The sequence below is a fragment of the Protopterus annectens genome, chromosome 7.part0, assembly GCF_019279795.1.
Source record: "Protopterus annectens isolate FY-2018-M chromosome 7.part0, PAN1.0, whole genome shotgun sequence".
Taxonomy (NCBI): domain Eukaryota; kingdom Metazoa; phylum Chordata; order Ceratodontiformes; family Protopteridae; genus Protopterus; species Protopterus annectens.
This window is the reverse complement of record NC_056739.1, coordinates 986221035-986235390: the sequence shown is the minus strand read 5'-3', so window position 1 is coordinate 986235390 and position 14356 is coordinate 986221035. Positions and strand designations below refer to the sequence as shown.

Sequence of the window (14356 nt, the reverse complement as noted above, 5' to 3'; positions counted from 1 at the left end):
ATCTGTAGTAGCAGGTATCAAGGGTCTGCAAAAGCACCTCACTGAGTACCGGCGGACAGGCGAATAGCTTAATGGAAGCATCGTCGGCAGTTTTGGACCTATGCGGTCTGTCTCCTTCTTTACTCTTATGTTTTTTCGGAAGATTGGTAGTCAGATGGCTTAACAAAGCCATTCGGAGTACGGAGAAAGAGAAAGAAAGTATTTAGCTACAAAAATAGCCTGACAACTAATAGTTTGCATGTTGAACAAGGCACAAAACTGACAGCGAGGGACGTCGTGGTCTGGGCCTAGACAGGTTATGCAGTAAGAATAAAAATCTCTATGAGGTATTTGCTTTCCACAGGCAAGACAACTGTTAATTTTTTCTTACATTGGTTAGAACAAGAATAAAGGATCCCAAAGGGGTACATATCTTTTGAAGACTTCAGGTCTGAAACTCGAAAACAAAAATTTCAGGAGTCGGCCGACCGCCACTTGCGAACTGCTTCTGCTTCAGGCACCACATGACAAGAAAGACTGATGTAATGGCATCAGCTGCATATTTTTTACCCCTGATGACCTGACGTCATGGAAGAAGCGACAGCATCCGACGCAGAAATCCGAAGACTTTGGTATTCAGGCCGGCTGAGGTCTACCTGCAGGCAGATAACCCAAATGTGATGACTGCAACAGTGAAACACAAAGAACATTCTGTGTTCCTTTAGGTTTCCCACATCATGTGCCAAAACCTTCCCCTACTGGGAAGCCCTGCTGCTCCCAACCTAATAGCCTTACCTTTTTCTGTGGAGCCCCCTACAGCTTTCCATAAGTATTTGTTGGCTACTTTAACTAAGGACGAGGAGAACACTGGTGAGTACAGGCTGGATGTTGAGAACCACAAGCACTGTTGTATGATCACTGTACTTAACTGGAAGGTGTGATATACAATGATGGCAGTGGTGAGACCACGTTTTGATGACACCTCCCTTACAAATAATACTCACATCAATTCTGTTCAGTCTATAGTCGCACAGTACTAGGCCAATGGCCAACTCACCTCTTATCACCAGTAGCTAAATCCGAAGTCTAGGCTTGTTTTTGTACCTACACCTGTTTATCAACAGGTTTGCTAATGTGTGCAACCTATGACAAAAGGATAATGTATCTATTCAAAGGGAGGTAAGTGTGACAGGATTTTCAGTTACAAAGATGAACCAGCAACAAGGATGGTTGGGCTTCTCACATGGATCCAGTAGAAAGTTGACTATTGGGGTACAAACACAACAGGGATGCACTTAAGAAGATAAGCAATTCATGCTGACTGGCACACAAATGTCAAATCAAGATGCCACATGGACCACCACCACTTTAGCAGCAAGGACAAACTACAACAGTATATGATTATCACTGCCAGAATACACAATTCCTAATTTTTATGTGAAGGAGATTAACAAAATCATTTGTATCTGCAACACTTTTCATAGTATAGCATCATAAGATTAAAGCAATCAACATGACAGAGGAAGATAACTTGAGCGATGTCTCCCAAGGTAGCCTCCTGAACATTCATAGTTCAATGAAAGGGTCATTCACTGAACACACAAATTGAGAAGGCATAGCATGCTGTTTGCTATGTTAATACTGCAGAACTACTGTTACAGGGTACAGCGCAAATACAAGACGTTACATGCATTTTCCTAGGCAAAAGCATACATTTATTACTAGGACTCTCAGGGTGTAGGAAGAATTACAGTCTTTATTAAAAACAACAAAATAACAAATTAACTATTATAAACATGTCTTGAGCTATTCGTGATTTATCAAGTTTACTAACTTTCCCTGACACTGGTATTTATTTCAAGTTATGGGTGGCAATCGCAGCACAAAATAAAAGCACATTCGTTATTTTTTACAGCAAAAGATAAAATGCCAGTCCTGTACTGTGATCAGACATTTAGATCTGATGAACACAAAGAAATTGGACTTTGTCCACTGTTCAGACAATCCAGACTCCATGGCATACAGACTATGTTATACAGCTCTGCAATCACACTACTTTCACCACTAGCAGAAAAGTACAGTTTTGTACCTACCATAAATGTAGATGTCCGATAGATATGCAACTGCAGTCATAACATATGGGTTTGTCCTGCCTCAGGCAGCCCTCGTTCGGCCGGATTCCAAAGTCTGGGTCCGACGTCGGCTGATGTCGCATTTCTCTCCGATGTCAGAGCGGCTGGAGTACATAAGCATCAGCCGACGCCATTTTCTTCAGTGTTTCTTGCCCCAGATGCCAGGTGCCCTCCAAGGAAGGCTGTAATCAATTTGGAAGACAAAAACAGGATTCCAGACAAATAAGTAAGCAATAAACAGATACACCATAACAGATATCCCCAGCTAAGAGAAACAAGGATAGGAGTGGACCCTAGGCATACAGGGGTATGGAGGGAGGGAAAATCCGACTGCAGTTGCATATCTATCGGACATCTACATTTATGGTAGGTACAAAACTGTACTATGTCCTTCAAGAATGCAACTGCAGTCATAACATATGGGTAGAATATCATAGCTTAGCTGGGGGAGGAGGAATGCTCTAGGAAAAAGATGGTGTGGCAATCAAACCCTGCAGGACTGCCGAAGCAAAGCCTGCTCTGGATCTGGAGTATAGAGGGAGATTGTAGTGTTTGGAGAATGTATGCACGGAGCTCCATGTAGCAGCTTCTAGAATGTCCTTCGTAGGCACCCCTCTTAAGAATGCTGTAGAGGTGGCTGTAGCTCTGGTGGAATGTGGTCTGACATTGGCTGGAACAGTCTTCCCATGAAAGGAATAACAAAATCTGATGCAATGTCCAATCCATTTTGAAATAGTCTGTTTTGACATGGCTTTTCCTTGTACTGCAGGGGCGTAAGCTACAAAAAGTTGTTCAGACTTCCTATTGGTCTTGGTTCTGTCCAGGTAGTATCGAAGTTGTCTGTGAATGTCCAAGGTATGTAACAGTCTTTCCCCTTTGTTCTCAGGATTGGGGAAGAAAGCAGGCAGATGAATAGCTTGATTTAAAGAAACCCTAGATACCACCTTTGGCATAAAAGTAGGGTTGGTCCTTAAGGAGACCCTGTCTCTGTGAAAGATTATGAACGGTGGTATTGCCATTAGTGCCTGTAGTTCCGAAACCCTTCTTGCTGAGGTAATTGCTAACAGGAAAGCTGTCTTCCATGAGAGAAATTGTAAGTCGACGGAAGCTGCTGGCTCAAATGGAGGTAGAGTCAGTTTTTCTAGGACAAAGTTGAGGTCCCAGGCTGGTACTGGAACCTTTCTTGGTGGCTTAATGTTCTTGATTCCCCTGAGGAATTGCCTTAGCAAAGGATGTGAAAAGACAGGCGGATCAGTGTTATATCTAACTGAAATAGCTGAAGCATGTATCTTTATGGAAGAATATGAGAGTCCATTCTGTAACAAATCTGTCAAATATTCCAGGATGAGTGGGATGCTCAATAATGATGCATCATGTCCCTTGCTGGTATTCCAAATGCTGAATCTCTTCAATTTTGCTAAGTAAACCTTTCTGGTGGATGGTCTTCGAGCCTCTGTTAATATCTGCTGAACTTCCTTGGAGAGAGAAAGATTGAGGTTATTGATGGGATCTCCCAGGCTGTTAGCTGCAGCGTCTGAAGGTTTGGATGCACTGTTTTGAAGTTGTGCTGAGTCAACAGTAGGGGCCATTGTGGAAGGGCTCACTTCCTGGTTTGACATATGCTCCGTAGTAGTGGATACCAGTGTTGTCTTGGCCAGTCTGGAGCTATTAGGATCCCCTTGGGTCTCTCTGCTTTGATCTTTAGTAATACTGAGGTCATCAGTGGCAGAGGTGGGAATGCATATATTTTTAGGAAGTCCCAGTTGAATGAAAGAGCATCTATTTTCCAAGCTTGTGGATGGTATGTTCTTGAGCAGAATTTTTGTAGATGATGGTTGAGGTGAGAGGCAAATAGGTCTACTTCTGGCCTGCCCCATGTCGAAGTGAGTTGTGTGAAGATCTTCGGATGTAACCTCCACTCGTGTGGATCTGTGAAATTCCTGCTTAGGCTGTCCGCCAGCACATTGTCTTTGCCTGGAACAAACTGGGATTGTAACTGTATGTTTAGGCTCAGTGATTTTTCCCAAAGATTCATTGTCAGTCTGCAAAGGGGGTAAGAATGGGTGCCCCCTTGCTTGTTTATATACCACATCACAGTGGTGTTGTCTGTCCGTATCAGTAAATGGCCTTGCTGAAGTTGTTGCTGAAAGGCCTCGATGGCATGCATTACTGCCAGCATTTCCTTTTGGTTTATATGCAGATGTGTTTCCTTTGGAGACCATTGTCCTTGTATACATCTGCCTTCCATGTGCGCCCCCCATCCAAGGTCTGAGGCGTCTGTGGTCATGGCCTGTGTTATCTGTGGTTTTTTGAATGACATACCTGTGTTTGCCTGGCTTACCGAGGCCCACCATAGGAATTCCTTTTGTAGGCATGGAATGAGCGGTATGATTGTCTCTAAGTTGTTGCTGTGCTGAGACCATAGGCTTTTTAGGTACCATTGAAGCTTTCTCATGTGTGGTCTTGCTAATGGGAACCAGGAGAATGCAGGATGCCATGTAGCCCAGGGCCTGTAGGAATCTCCTTGCAGTCATCTGGGTGAGTTTTGCCAAACCTTTGAAATAATGAGTTAACTTCTCTTGCTGGTCTTCTGTCAGGTAAGCCATTTGAGAGGCTGTGTCTAGTTTGGCTCCTATGAAGGTTATTTGCTGGGATGGTTGAAGTCTTGACTTTTAGAAGTTGACTGTGTATACCAGAGCCTGAAGTAATCGCATGACATAGTTCAAGTTTTTTGTCAACATCAATTTGTCGTCAGCTTTTATGAGGCAGTCGTCCAGGTACGGGTAAATTTGGATCCCCTGGAGCCTGCAATGAGCAATTACTGAAGCCAGGCATTTTGTGAATACTCTGGGCGCAGTAGATAAGCCAAATGGCAATGCTGAGAATTGATAGTGCTCTGGCCCTGCAAGAAATCTGAGGTATCTTCTGCAACTGTGTCTGATAGGGACATGCAGGTATGCCTCCTTGAGGTCCAGAGTAATCAGCCAAGACCCCTTGCCCAGCATGGGAAGGAGTTGCTGTAGAGTAAGCATTTTGAACTTTGGTACTATGAGAAAGGTGTTTAATGCGGACAAGTCCAGTATTGGTCTCCATTGAGTTTCTTTTCTTGGAACAAGGAACAGTCTTGAGTAAAACCCCTGGCCTTGTTCTTGTTGTGGAACTCTTTCTATTGCTTTTATTCGAGCCAGCAGAGAAATTTGCTTGATAGCCTCTGCCCTCTGGCTTTGTGGTAGATTTGGCATGCCTTGTTTTCTTGGTAAGGTATGAAAATGGAACCTGTAACCTTGGTTTATAATGTCCAAAATCCATTTGTCCTTTGTCAATCTGTGCCAATTGTCTGAAAACAGAGATAATTTTCCGCCCAAGGGAGCCTCTATTTGTTCCTTGGTAGGCGGAAGTAGAGGAAAGTCATTGAGATTGTGGCTGTGGGGCAGGGGAAACCCCTGTGTCACTTCTTTGGTTTGCTGGCCGCCATTGTCGTCCCCTGTAAGGACCTCTGTATTGTCCTCTTCCTTGGCCACGTCTGTTTTTACCCCTTTGAAATTTTTCAGGATTAGGAAAGGACCAGTTTTTTGAAGGCCAATTCCTACTGAATCTGGGGGGTTGAACCTGGAGGAAATCTTTAACCGTCTGAACTGATTTTGCTTTTTCCTCGATGGACTTTAACACATCTTTAGCATTAGCACCAAAAAGCTTGTTCTTTTCCAAGGGTGCATCCAGAGGTTTTGCCTTAACATGATCTGGTAGAGGCTGTTCTTTTAACCATGCATATCTATGAATGACTGCCCCTGTCATAGCTGCCCTACATGAAGCTTCCAGTACATCATATCCACACTGCAGGAAATGATTGCTGACTTGCTGAGAGTTATGTACAGCTTCCTGCAAAGACTTCCTGTCTAAAGGATCAGGAGAGGCCAATGTTTTCTGTAAATCATCTAACAGGAAATCCTGATATTGTAACATATGAAAAAGGCAATTCAAAGCTCTCATAGACAAAGTAGTGGAGGTGTAGACCTTTTTCCCCCATCTCTCTAATGACCTAGCTTCCCTGTTGGAAGGCAAGGGATTTTTAGAGGTGGAAGCTGAAACACCTTTTGGTCCCTGAGAAATAGTTTCTAAATCAACAGTATGGGCCCTGAATAAATGGGAATGTGTGTCTGGGACCCTGTAATACCTGTCTGGCTTGGCTGGAGCAGGAGGAAGAGAATCAGGGGTAACACTGGAGTCAGAATATAAATCATCCAAAACATCTAGCACAGGAGGAACAGCTAAGGGCCTGTGCTGGGGCTTTTTAAGGAAAGTTCGAAGGCGCTTTCTGGAATCAGAATATTCCTGGCCTTGCCACTTGAAATGTTCCCTCATGGTATGCAGAACTTCCACAAAAGAAATATCCTCAGGAGGGGAGGCCGAGGGTATGGAATCTTCTGCATCAGAGTCCTCATAGGTCTGGAAGAGCTCTTCCTGGCCATCGGAGTGGACAGAGTCCTCAGAATCTTCATCTGAAGGGATAGGGTCAGAGGGTTCAACCCGGGGCCTCTTATCAGGAGGAGGCTGGGATCCTCTCTCAGGATGGGCCTGTGAACCTCTAATCATAGAAATTAAGTCTGCGGCCATAGTCATGATTTGTGACTCTGGAGTAGGCTGAGGTAAGGCTTTAGCAGTAAGGTGCTTGGTTTTGCTGGCTGCCTTAGCCCGAGTGTAGGCCTTAATAGACATGGCCATAGGAGGCCTGGCAGCTCCACGTGCAGGAGTGACCTTATCTACAGCAATGGTCTCGGGCATTTCCTCGGTTTCAGTATCCGGAGGAAAATCTATAACTGGCATCGGAGTGGTATCCGGTATCGGAGTCGTCGGTAATGTGGTGTCTTCGGTTCGGAGCGGTGGAATAACCGTCTCAGGGGGAACCGGAGCACTCGCGGTAGGTTTTGGCATGGAGTCGGAGGTAGACGCGGGCCGAGGATGTCGGTCCCGGTCTTTTTGTTTCTTGGGAGTTTGCGATGTCAGAAGTTCCAACGGCATTGTATAATGAAATTTTTTGCCGAAAAAATCTTCAGCGAACTCCGCCCGGCGCCTGAGAGTGCACTTATTGAAGCGAGCACAGGCGACACAGTCGAGACGTCGTGGTCTGGGCCAAGGCAAGGAAGACAGTAAGAGTGGAAATCCTTATGAGGTATTTGTTTACCACAAGAAAGACAATTGTTAACTTTTTCAGTAATTTCTGACATCGGCTGAGGCAAGAAAAGGTCCCCAATGGGGTACTTAGCTTTTTTGATGACTTCGGATTCGAAGAATACAGGAGCTGACCGACCGGCACTTGCGAACTGCTTCTGCTTCGGGTACCGCGCGGCAAGAAAGACTGAAGAAAATGGCGTCGGCTGATTCTTATGTACTCCAGCTGCTCTGACGTCAGAGAGAAATGCGGCATCAGCCGACGTCGGACCCAGACTTTGGAATCCGGCCGACCGAGGGCTGCCTGAGGCAGGACAAACCATATGTTATGACTGCAGTTGCATTCTTGAAGGACATCTCCATTTTTTTCATTTCATTGCTGTTGCCATCTGACACAACCACTTAGTTGTAACTTTAAAAAAATAAAGAAGCTTATTGCATACATTTATAAGTAGGTAACCAGCATATAACTGCATTAGTCTATCCATCTATCACATGTGTGGCACCACTTTTGCCTGTTGGATGAGGTCAAGGAACAAATGTCTGCTCTTTCTGCACTCTTTCGGCTTTTCCCGGTTAGGGGTCGCCACAGCGGAACTCCGGTCCGCTCATGATTGGCAGTGGATTTTTACGGTGCCGAGTTGCCAGCCCGACTCCCAACCTTCTAACAAGGCATGCACATTCACGCTTACACCTACCTGTATGCCTTTAGCGTCACTCGACCACGGGGAGGACATGCAGGCTCCACACAGAAGGCGCTCCAACCGAGAATCGAATCGAACAGGAGAACCTCTTGTTGTGAGGCGACAACACTAACCGCTGCACCACCGCGGCAGTTTCTGCGCTTTCTGCAGTATTTGTGTTAAACGTTACATTGTCAGTCTCTGCTTCTACACCTTTTCTGGACTGATAAGAGAATCCATTCCTCTGTCCACTTCTCAGTGAATAACCAGAATCAGTGTGAACAATAAAGAAAGTTTATTCTGTTAAGGAATACATAATTATTTTTAATTAAGAATGATACCTAAAAATAATAAAAAGTAGTTGCAGCATTGCTGTCATGCACCAAATTAATTTTTTCAGTGAGCTACAGTACTTTCAGCTTTAATTTGGCCATTAAAGCCTAACCCTAGGCAGTATATAAGTAAGCTTTAACTACAGTGGGCAGTCTGTGTCTTGACTCAAATACTTCACTAGCCAAGATACTGAAAGATATATGGTGGAGGGATGGATGGATTATTTAAAATGATGATAGCTTAAAGACCAAGGTTCCCAAGTACACTGAGATGGTCATTCACGAAAGCAGTATGCAAGAAACTCTTCTCCAATAAACATCACTGTTAACACGCCTTTACACTTAAAATGCCCATTCATGCTACAGACCTCAGCAAATCAACAAAAATAAATATATGTTAATGGTTAACATCAGAATCAAAAACTTGGTGATATCAATGAAGGTAATTCAACAATTTGCAAATCAGCATCAATACCCAATTATTCCTCAGTGTCTACCTGTACAATGTGTAATTTGGTGCAATTAATTTATTCAGAGCAAATTCTCAGAAACCCCTTGAAAACGAGTCACAGGTGCTTGAGAAGTTTCACCAGGTTACAAAAGCAAATAAGACACAAATTAAGAATATAGGAAGGTAACTTCCTTCACGGTGAATGGTATGATAAAACAGTATCACAGAAGGAAACTACAGAAATAATCAACAACAAAAATGATACTAGTCTGCTCACTGGTACTAACATTTTGCTTGAGAAAAGTTTAGGATAAGTGGGAATTAAACAGAAGAATGAAGGAATGTCTTAGAATACTCTATTTAGGGGAATGTAGAGTTCCAGATTAAAAAAAATGCTCTTCAGCCCTACGTGATTTAGGGGTGCCTGAAAGAAAGTTTCAAGTGTATCTGCTTAAAGGGATCTATGACTAAGTATGTTATGGCACCTGTGATCACCTGTCTGGCTTTGCTCCTATACTCCTAAGTTATGAATCTGCTGCTGCTACTATTTGGTGAGTTTGCTAAAGACCAAAGAAAAAGTTAGCACTATCTGTGCAGCTAATACAACACTTTTATGTTCATGGGTAAGGATGTGCAGGAGGTATAGGGACACTGTAGGACAGAATCTTGTTGAGATAATATGCCCTATACAATAAAAGCATTCTGTAAGAAAACATTAAAAGACAACTTTAGGGAAATATACATCTGTTCTATCACATTGCATACACATTGGGAACATGAGGCATTTCAGTTTGTATTAAGAAAATACTAATCCATCAATTAAGTCTACCTTAATCCACAGTAGATGGAAATGAGTAAGACAAGTTGTTACAAAAAAAAAAAAAAAAAGCATCTGGAACCTTGATTTAACTTTCTAACTCACATCACCACATCAGTCGTACCTCAACACTCCCCTTACCCTCCCATGTTGTATTACAGTACTGTAATTTAACCCAAATGCATGCAGGAGGACATATAATGCAGCCAGGTATATGCCAAATAATCGATGTGGCCACATTGTCTAATGTCATCTCATCAACAATGCAAGCCATCAAGCCCCCACATCCCTTGCTAATTACATATAGCAACTATGAGATCGCACTACAGTGGGGAAAAGGGCCAGTTTCCTGATCCCTACCATAACGCAGTCTCAGTCATAACACTGCGATAGCCTGCATTTTCGATCAGACTATATGTTCATCAATGTGGCTGTTCGATTAAGTGACAAACTCAATGCAGCCTTACCGACTAGGCATAAAAACAATGTGCAACTTGCAATGGCCTTTTGACTTTCATATGTACAGCTTGCAGACTGTTGGAAGAAAAGAGCCTGTAGAGGGGCAAGATGACAGCATTTTGCAAAGAGGAGGTTGTTTCCCAAAAGGTTCCATGCTCTTGCTGACACCTGTCATCAAATGGGTCATCTTATTTTCACTGCGTATTGCTTGATGTTCATATTTTCCTCTTGTCCACATTTTTGTTACTAAGTTGAAGACTACATCTATATACTGGAAAACCTGCTGTATGAACTACTGCTTTCTTTGCAACCCCCGCACAAACACAAAAGCACATACACTCTCTGAATTCCATACTCACTAATAAAAACTTTCTTGTATTCGGTCATCATCCTCATCACTGAACATTGTTGCATGCTTTGGCGGACAGTGGTGCATACTGCCATACATTTTTTTAGGTAAATCCTGAAGGCTATTTTGCAACTACTTCAAAAATTCACAGTGCACAGCACGGAGAAGTCTAACCTTTCACAGAAATCCCTCTAACTGCATAATACAATTGATTTTATTTTTTAACTGAGAGATGGAGCTATTCCACAGCCCTGTTTCAGCATGATCTGCCTATAAACAAACATTACATAATAAATCAGTAAACTGGGCATAATGAAACACTAGAAGCTTTAAAACCATTTACAAAAATGATGACATCTCACTAATGACAAATTAACAAAATCAAAACATTAGCAAATTAAACATTAGAATACAGATTTGTAAGAAGCATTAAATGGATTCTGGACATTCAATTAAAGCTAATTGATAGTCATTCTAAATGAAACAAATGGCTTTTAATCAATATGGATTTTTATAGGAGGTAAGCCCACCAGAACCCATTCAGCACTCCATGCAGTCTTACATAATCAACTCCAAGGTCACTGCACCTTGGACCAGGGGCAAATAGCCATTTGCAGTGGTAGCATTAATTCCCAATTTGTCCAGTTATACTGGGCTGAATAAATGTCAATTACACAGCTGTCCGGTCCATGCATTAAATATATGAGGTTAGCCTTTCACAAATCTCATAACTATCCTATTCACCCCTTCTTATCTTCACAGCTTAAATAGATAAAATGACCATGCTGTATATCGGGTTTTTTGAAATACCTTAACCTAACACTCCATTAATTTCCCAGCAATGTCCACCATTTGTAGGTATTCAACAGTCAGATATCAAAACTTTTTTTTTTTATTTTACATTTCTTAGGAATTTCACCCTATTATTCTCAGAGAAAAAAATCTGTTATGGGTTTCTTTACCTTCCAACAGCTCTCAAATCAACATACATGTCATGCAAGGGTAATTATCTTGCCAATAAACAGTGAAATTTGTTAACCTTGCCAAACCTGCATAATACAGCCAACAACCCATATTCAAAAGTTCCATCCAGCCTCACAGAGAGCAAAACAAGACAGACTGGAAATGAATTTTGAGGCTGCCCTTCCAATTATCTAGATTTACCTTGAAGATGACAATGGTGACTCTCTGCTTGAGATTCAACAGTAGAGGGTATATTAGAAAATTAACCTCATACATCATATTTTAGTTCCTGATAATGGTTTAGTTCCCTTTATAGGGTATGTGAGATGCCTTTGTTTTTGTGAAGAAATAGGAGGTAAAAGAGGGTTGGATCCTTCTTGGCTCAAAAGGCTAGACAGATTCAAAGAGAAGTCTGTGAGACACGGTGTACAGACAGGGCTGCTAGTCTGTTCAAATAACTAGACACTTTCAGACCATATGTTTGAGTACCTAAGCAACAAACTTAAATGAGTTTTGTCAAAATCTTATCTCTGTGACCTTATCATGGACTTCAAAGGACAAAATCAGTTTTCCGAGTCCAAATAATCAGAGTCCAAATAAATGGCTAGATGGCAGCAATGTTATGTAATAGTATTTTTAAGAAAATGCCGAATGTTTAAGAAAAATGTTGCTATCATGTTGAAAGGGGGTCTGGACACATCTCTCTTCAGACATTTTGAACTCAGGGCAATGCAAACCAGGCTGGCATCTGGGCATGGCTCAATCATTGCTATTTCAAATCAATACCCTGTCAGGAAGTCAGTCAGTGGAAAAAACAGAGATTCTATGTAGATCGTAGTGGGACTACAGCTACTATCTTTTAAAAACAGGCAGGTGCCATATTCCCTAATAATCTCCAGTGACATTTAGTGGCAAAGGTCTTGCTGAAATTCCCATATTAAATGTCCATAAATCACATGACTCCTCCTTGTTTAAAAATACTTCACTCAATCCACTAGATCCATCTTTCTTCATAATATAAACTGTCCCCCTACTAATGTAACTTGCTCTCTCTCTCCCTCCTCTGCATCTTCTTGTTCTTTCTGTAGTGATTTTTCAAATGGTACTGGAAGCCTGTAGATTCTAATGCGATGCATTCAGTATCCAACTTTTGTGGGAATTAAATGTTCATAGTATCTGCTCATCAATGACCAAATGCCACACACAATAAAACCAATTTTCATGGAAATACTTAGAGAGTGACCACACAGAGTCTTCCAACTACTATCCTGTGTTCATCCTCTCACCACTTCCCAGAGTCACAGAAGATGGACTCCATGACCAAGAGATCAGCTTCCTTCCCAATTAGAGCAAAGTACTGAAATGTACTTTTATACAGACAGAAAAAGGGAGGTGCAATCCTGCAACCATTAGCATTACAGCCTTCCAGCACTGGACTCTCTAGTGCAGTTCCCAAATGGTGTGCTTTCTCTAAGAATTCTACTTGATCTTTCCAGATTCAGAGGAAGTTTGTGATGGCGTCTCCAGTTTCCTCCCACCTCCTAAATATGTGCAGGTTGGTGAACTGGTGATTCCCCCACACTGCTCGTAAGTAGATGAATGCAAGTAAGTCCCTGCATCATGTTATAAAATGGTCTCTGACATACTCTCACTAGCTGTAAGCACAGGATCCAGTGCCCCCATGACAACAAGCAAAATAAAGCAGGTATTGGAAAATTAATAAATGATCAATCTATAATAAAACTGCTGTGATGGTATAATTTTCAGTCTGCCTTTACTAAGCACTAAAGTACCTTTCTGGAATTGATTTACACTTTTCTGTCTCTCTTTTTTAGCCATTTCATCATCAGACAATGACCATCTTGGAATATAGTATGCAATCTTGATAGACGCACCTATTCATGATGACCACACACACCAAACATGTCGAGTCCTCCTCACTAAAGCATGGTCTTAGCATACACACAGCTTTCTCTATTCCAGGCAGTCACAGTCTCACTTATCACTATATGTATATGGAAAAAGAATGGACAAAAATGACAATGTTGCACAACAGAGTGAAGAGTTGCTGTCATGCAGTATTAGATGCAGAGATTTCTGAAAATACAAGTTCACTGCTACGCATTATAGACTAATAAACTATATTTCACTTCTTTGTAGTACTGTCTACAAAGAGAGACCGGCAATTAGGAGAAATGCAACCTTTGTGGCTGCACTAGGGCTCTTGATGATCAGAAGTTCATTTTATAAAAAGCTTTGATCACAAACAGCCTTGTGTCTCTCTCTTTGAAAACTGCTTAGCTATTTGAAATGGAATGAAGACAGACAGAGAAAAGTGCACTGAAATCTATTGAAGTGAAAGTTGATAAAAGTTTTCCACAAAAAATGGAGTGCTTCTGAACTCCAGCTTTCTCTGTGAGCAGTGATCCCACCATAAGAATGCAAACTTTTCTAATACAAAATAATGTTGTAAAATGTGACACTATTTTGTGGGTCCAATTACTAAATAAAAAAAAAACTCTCATTACACGGACACCTCAGTTTTGATAACGCAGGTAGGGCATTGCACTTTAAAAATGAAAAAAAAATCAATACCTTTATATTAATAACCCATTAGCTTTTAAACTATGTTTCAGTTAAAAACATTTTTGACAAAGAACACTCGGTAACTATTTTTATAAGGTCTAGGATTGCAAGTTTACATAACATGGCCTTGAGAAACACAGAAACAATGATATGACTGGCTGCAAAAACTGCCTAATCTCATACATGTGCTTCTGTTTAACATTAAATGGCAACATATGATACTAGGACTTTCATCCATCTCCTGTTTTCCTTATTTTACTACCTCTTTGCCCCATGTTCACATCCCAAATGTAGTCCATAAGTCACAACACTTACCTGTGATGGTTACAGACACATGTGAATTTTCCTGTATCAGTTCATTGCTCACAATGCAGCTGTATGTACTGTTGGGCTCCAGCAATACCGTAAGTGTGCTCCGTACTTCAAAAAGACCCTT

At 41.7% G+C, this 14356-nt stretch overlaps 1 protein-coding gene across 1 annotated transcript in view; it reads right to left on the bottom strand.

The window, feature by feature from the left end:
* CD276 (CD276 molecule) overlaps positions 1-14356 on the bottom strand; it is an 842378-nt gene that overhangs the window by 475030 nt on the left and 352992 nt on the right. Inside the window, exon 3 of the mRNA XM_044076361.1 lies at positions 14236-14356. This exon is cut by the window's right edge and continues 176 nt beyond it. Coding sequence (XP_043932296.1) covers positions 14236-14356 — 121 coding nt within the window. The remainder of the gene's footprint in view (positions 1-14235) is intronic.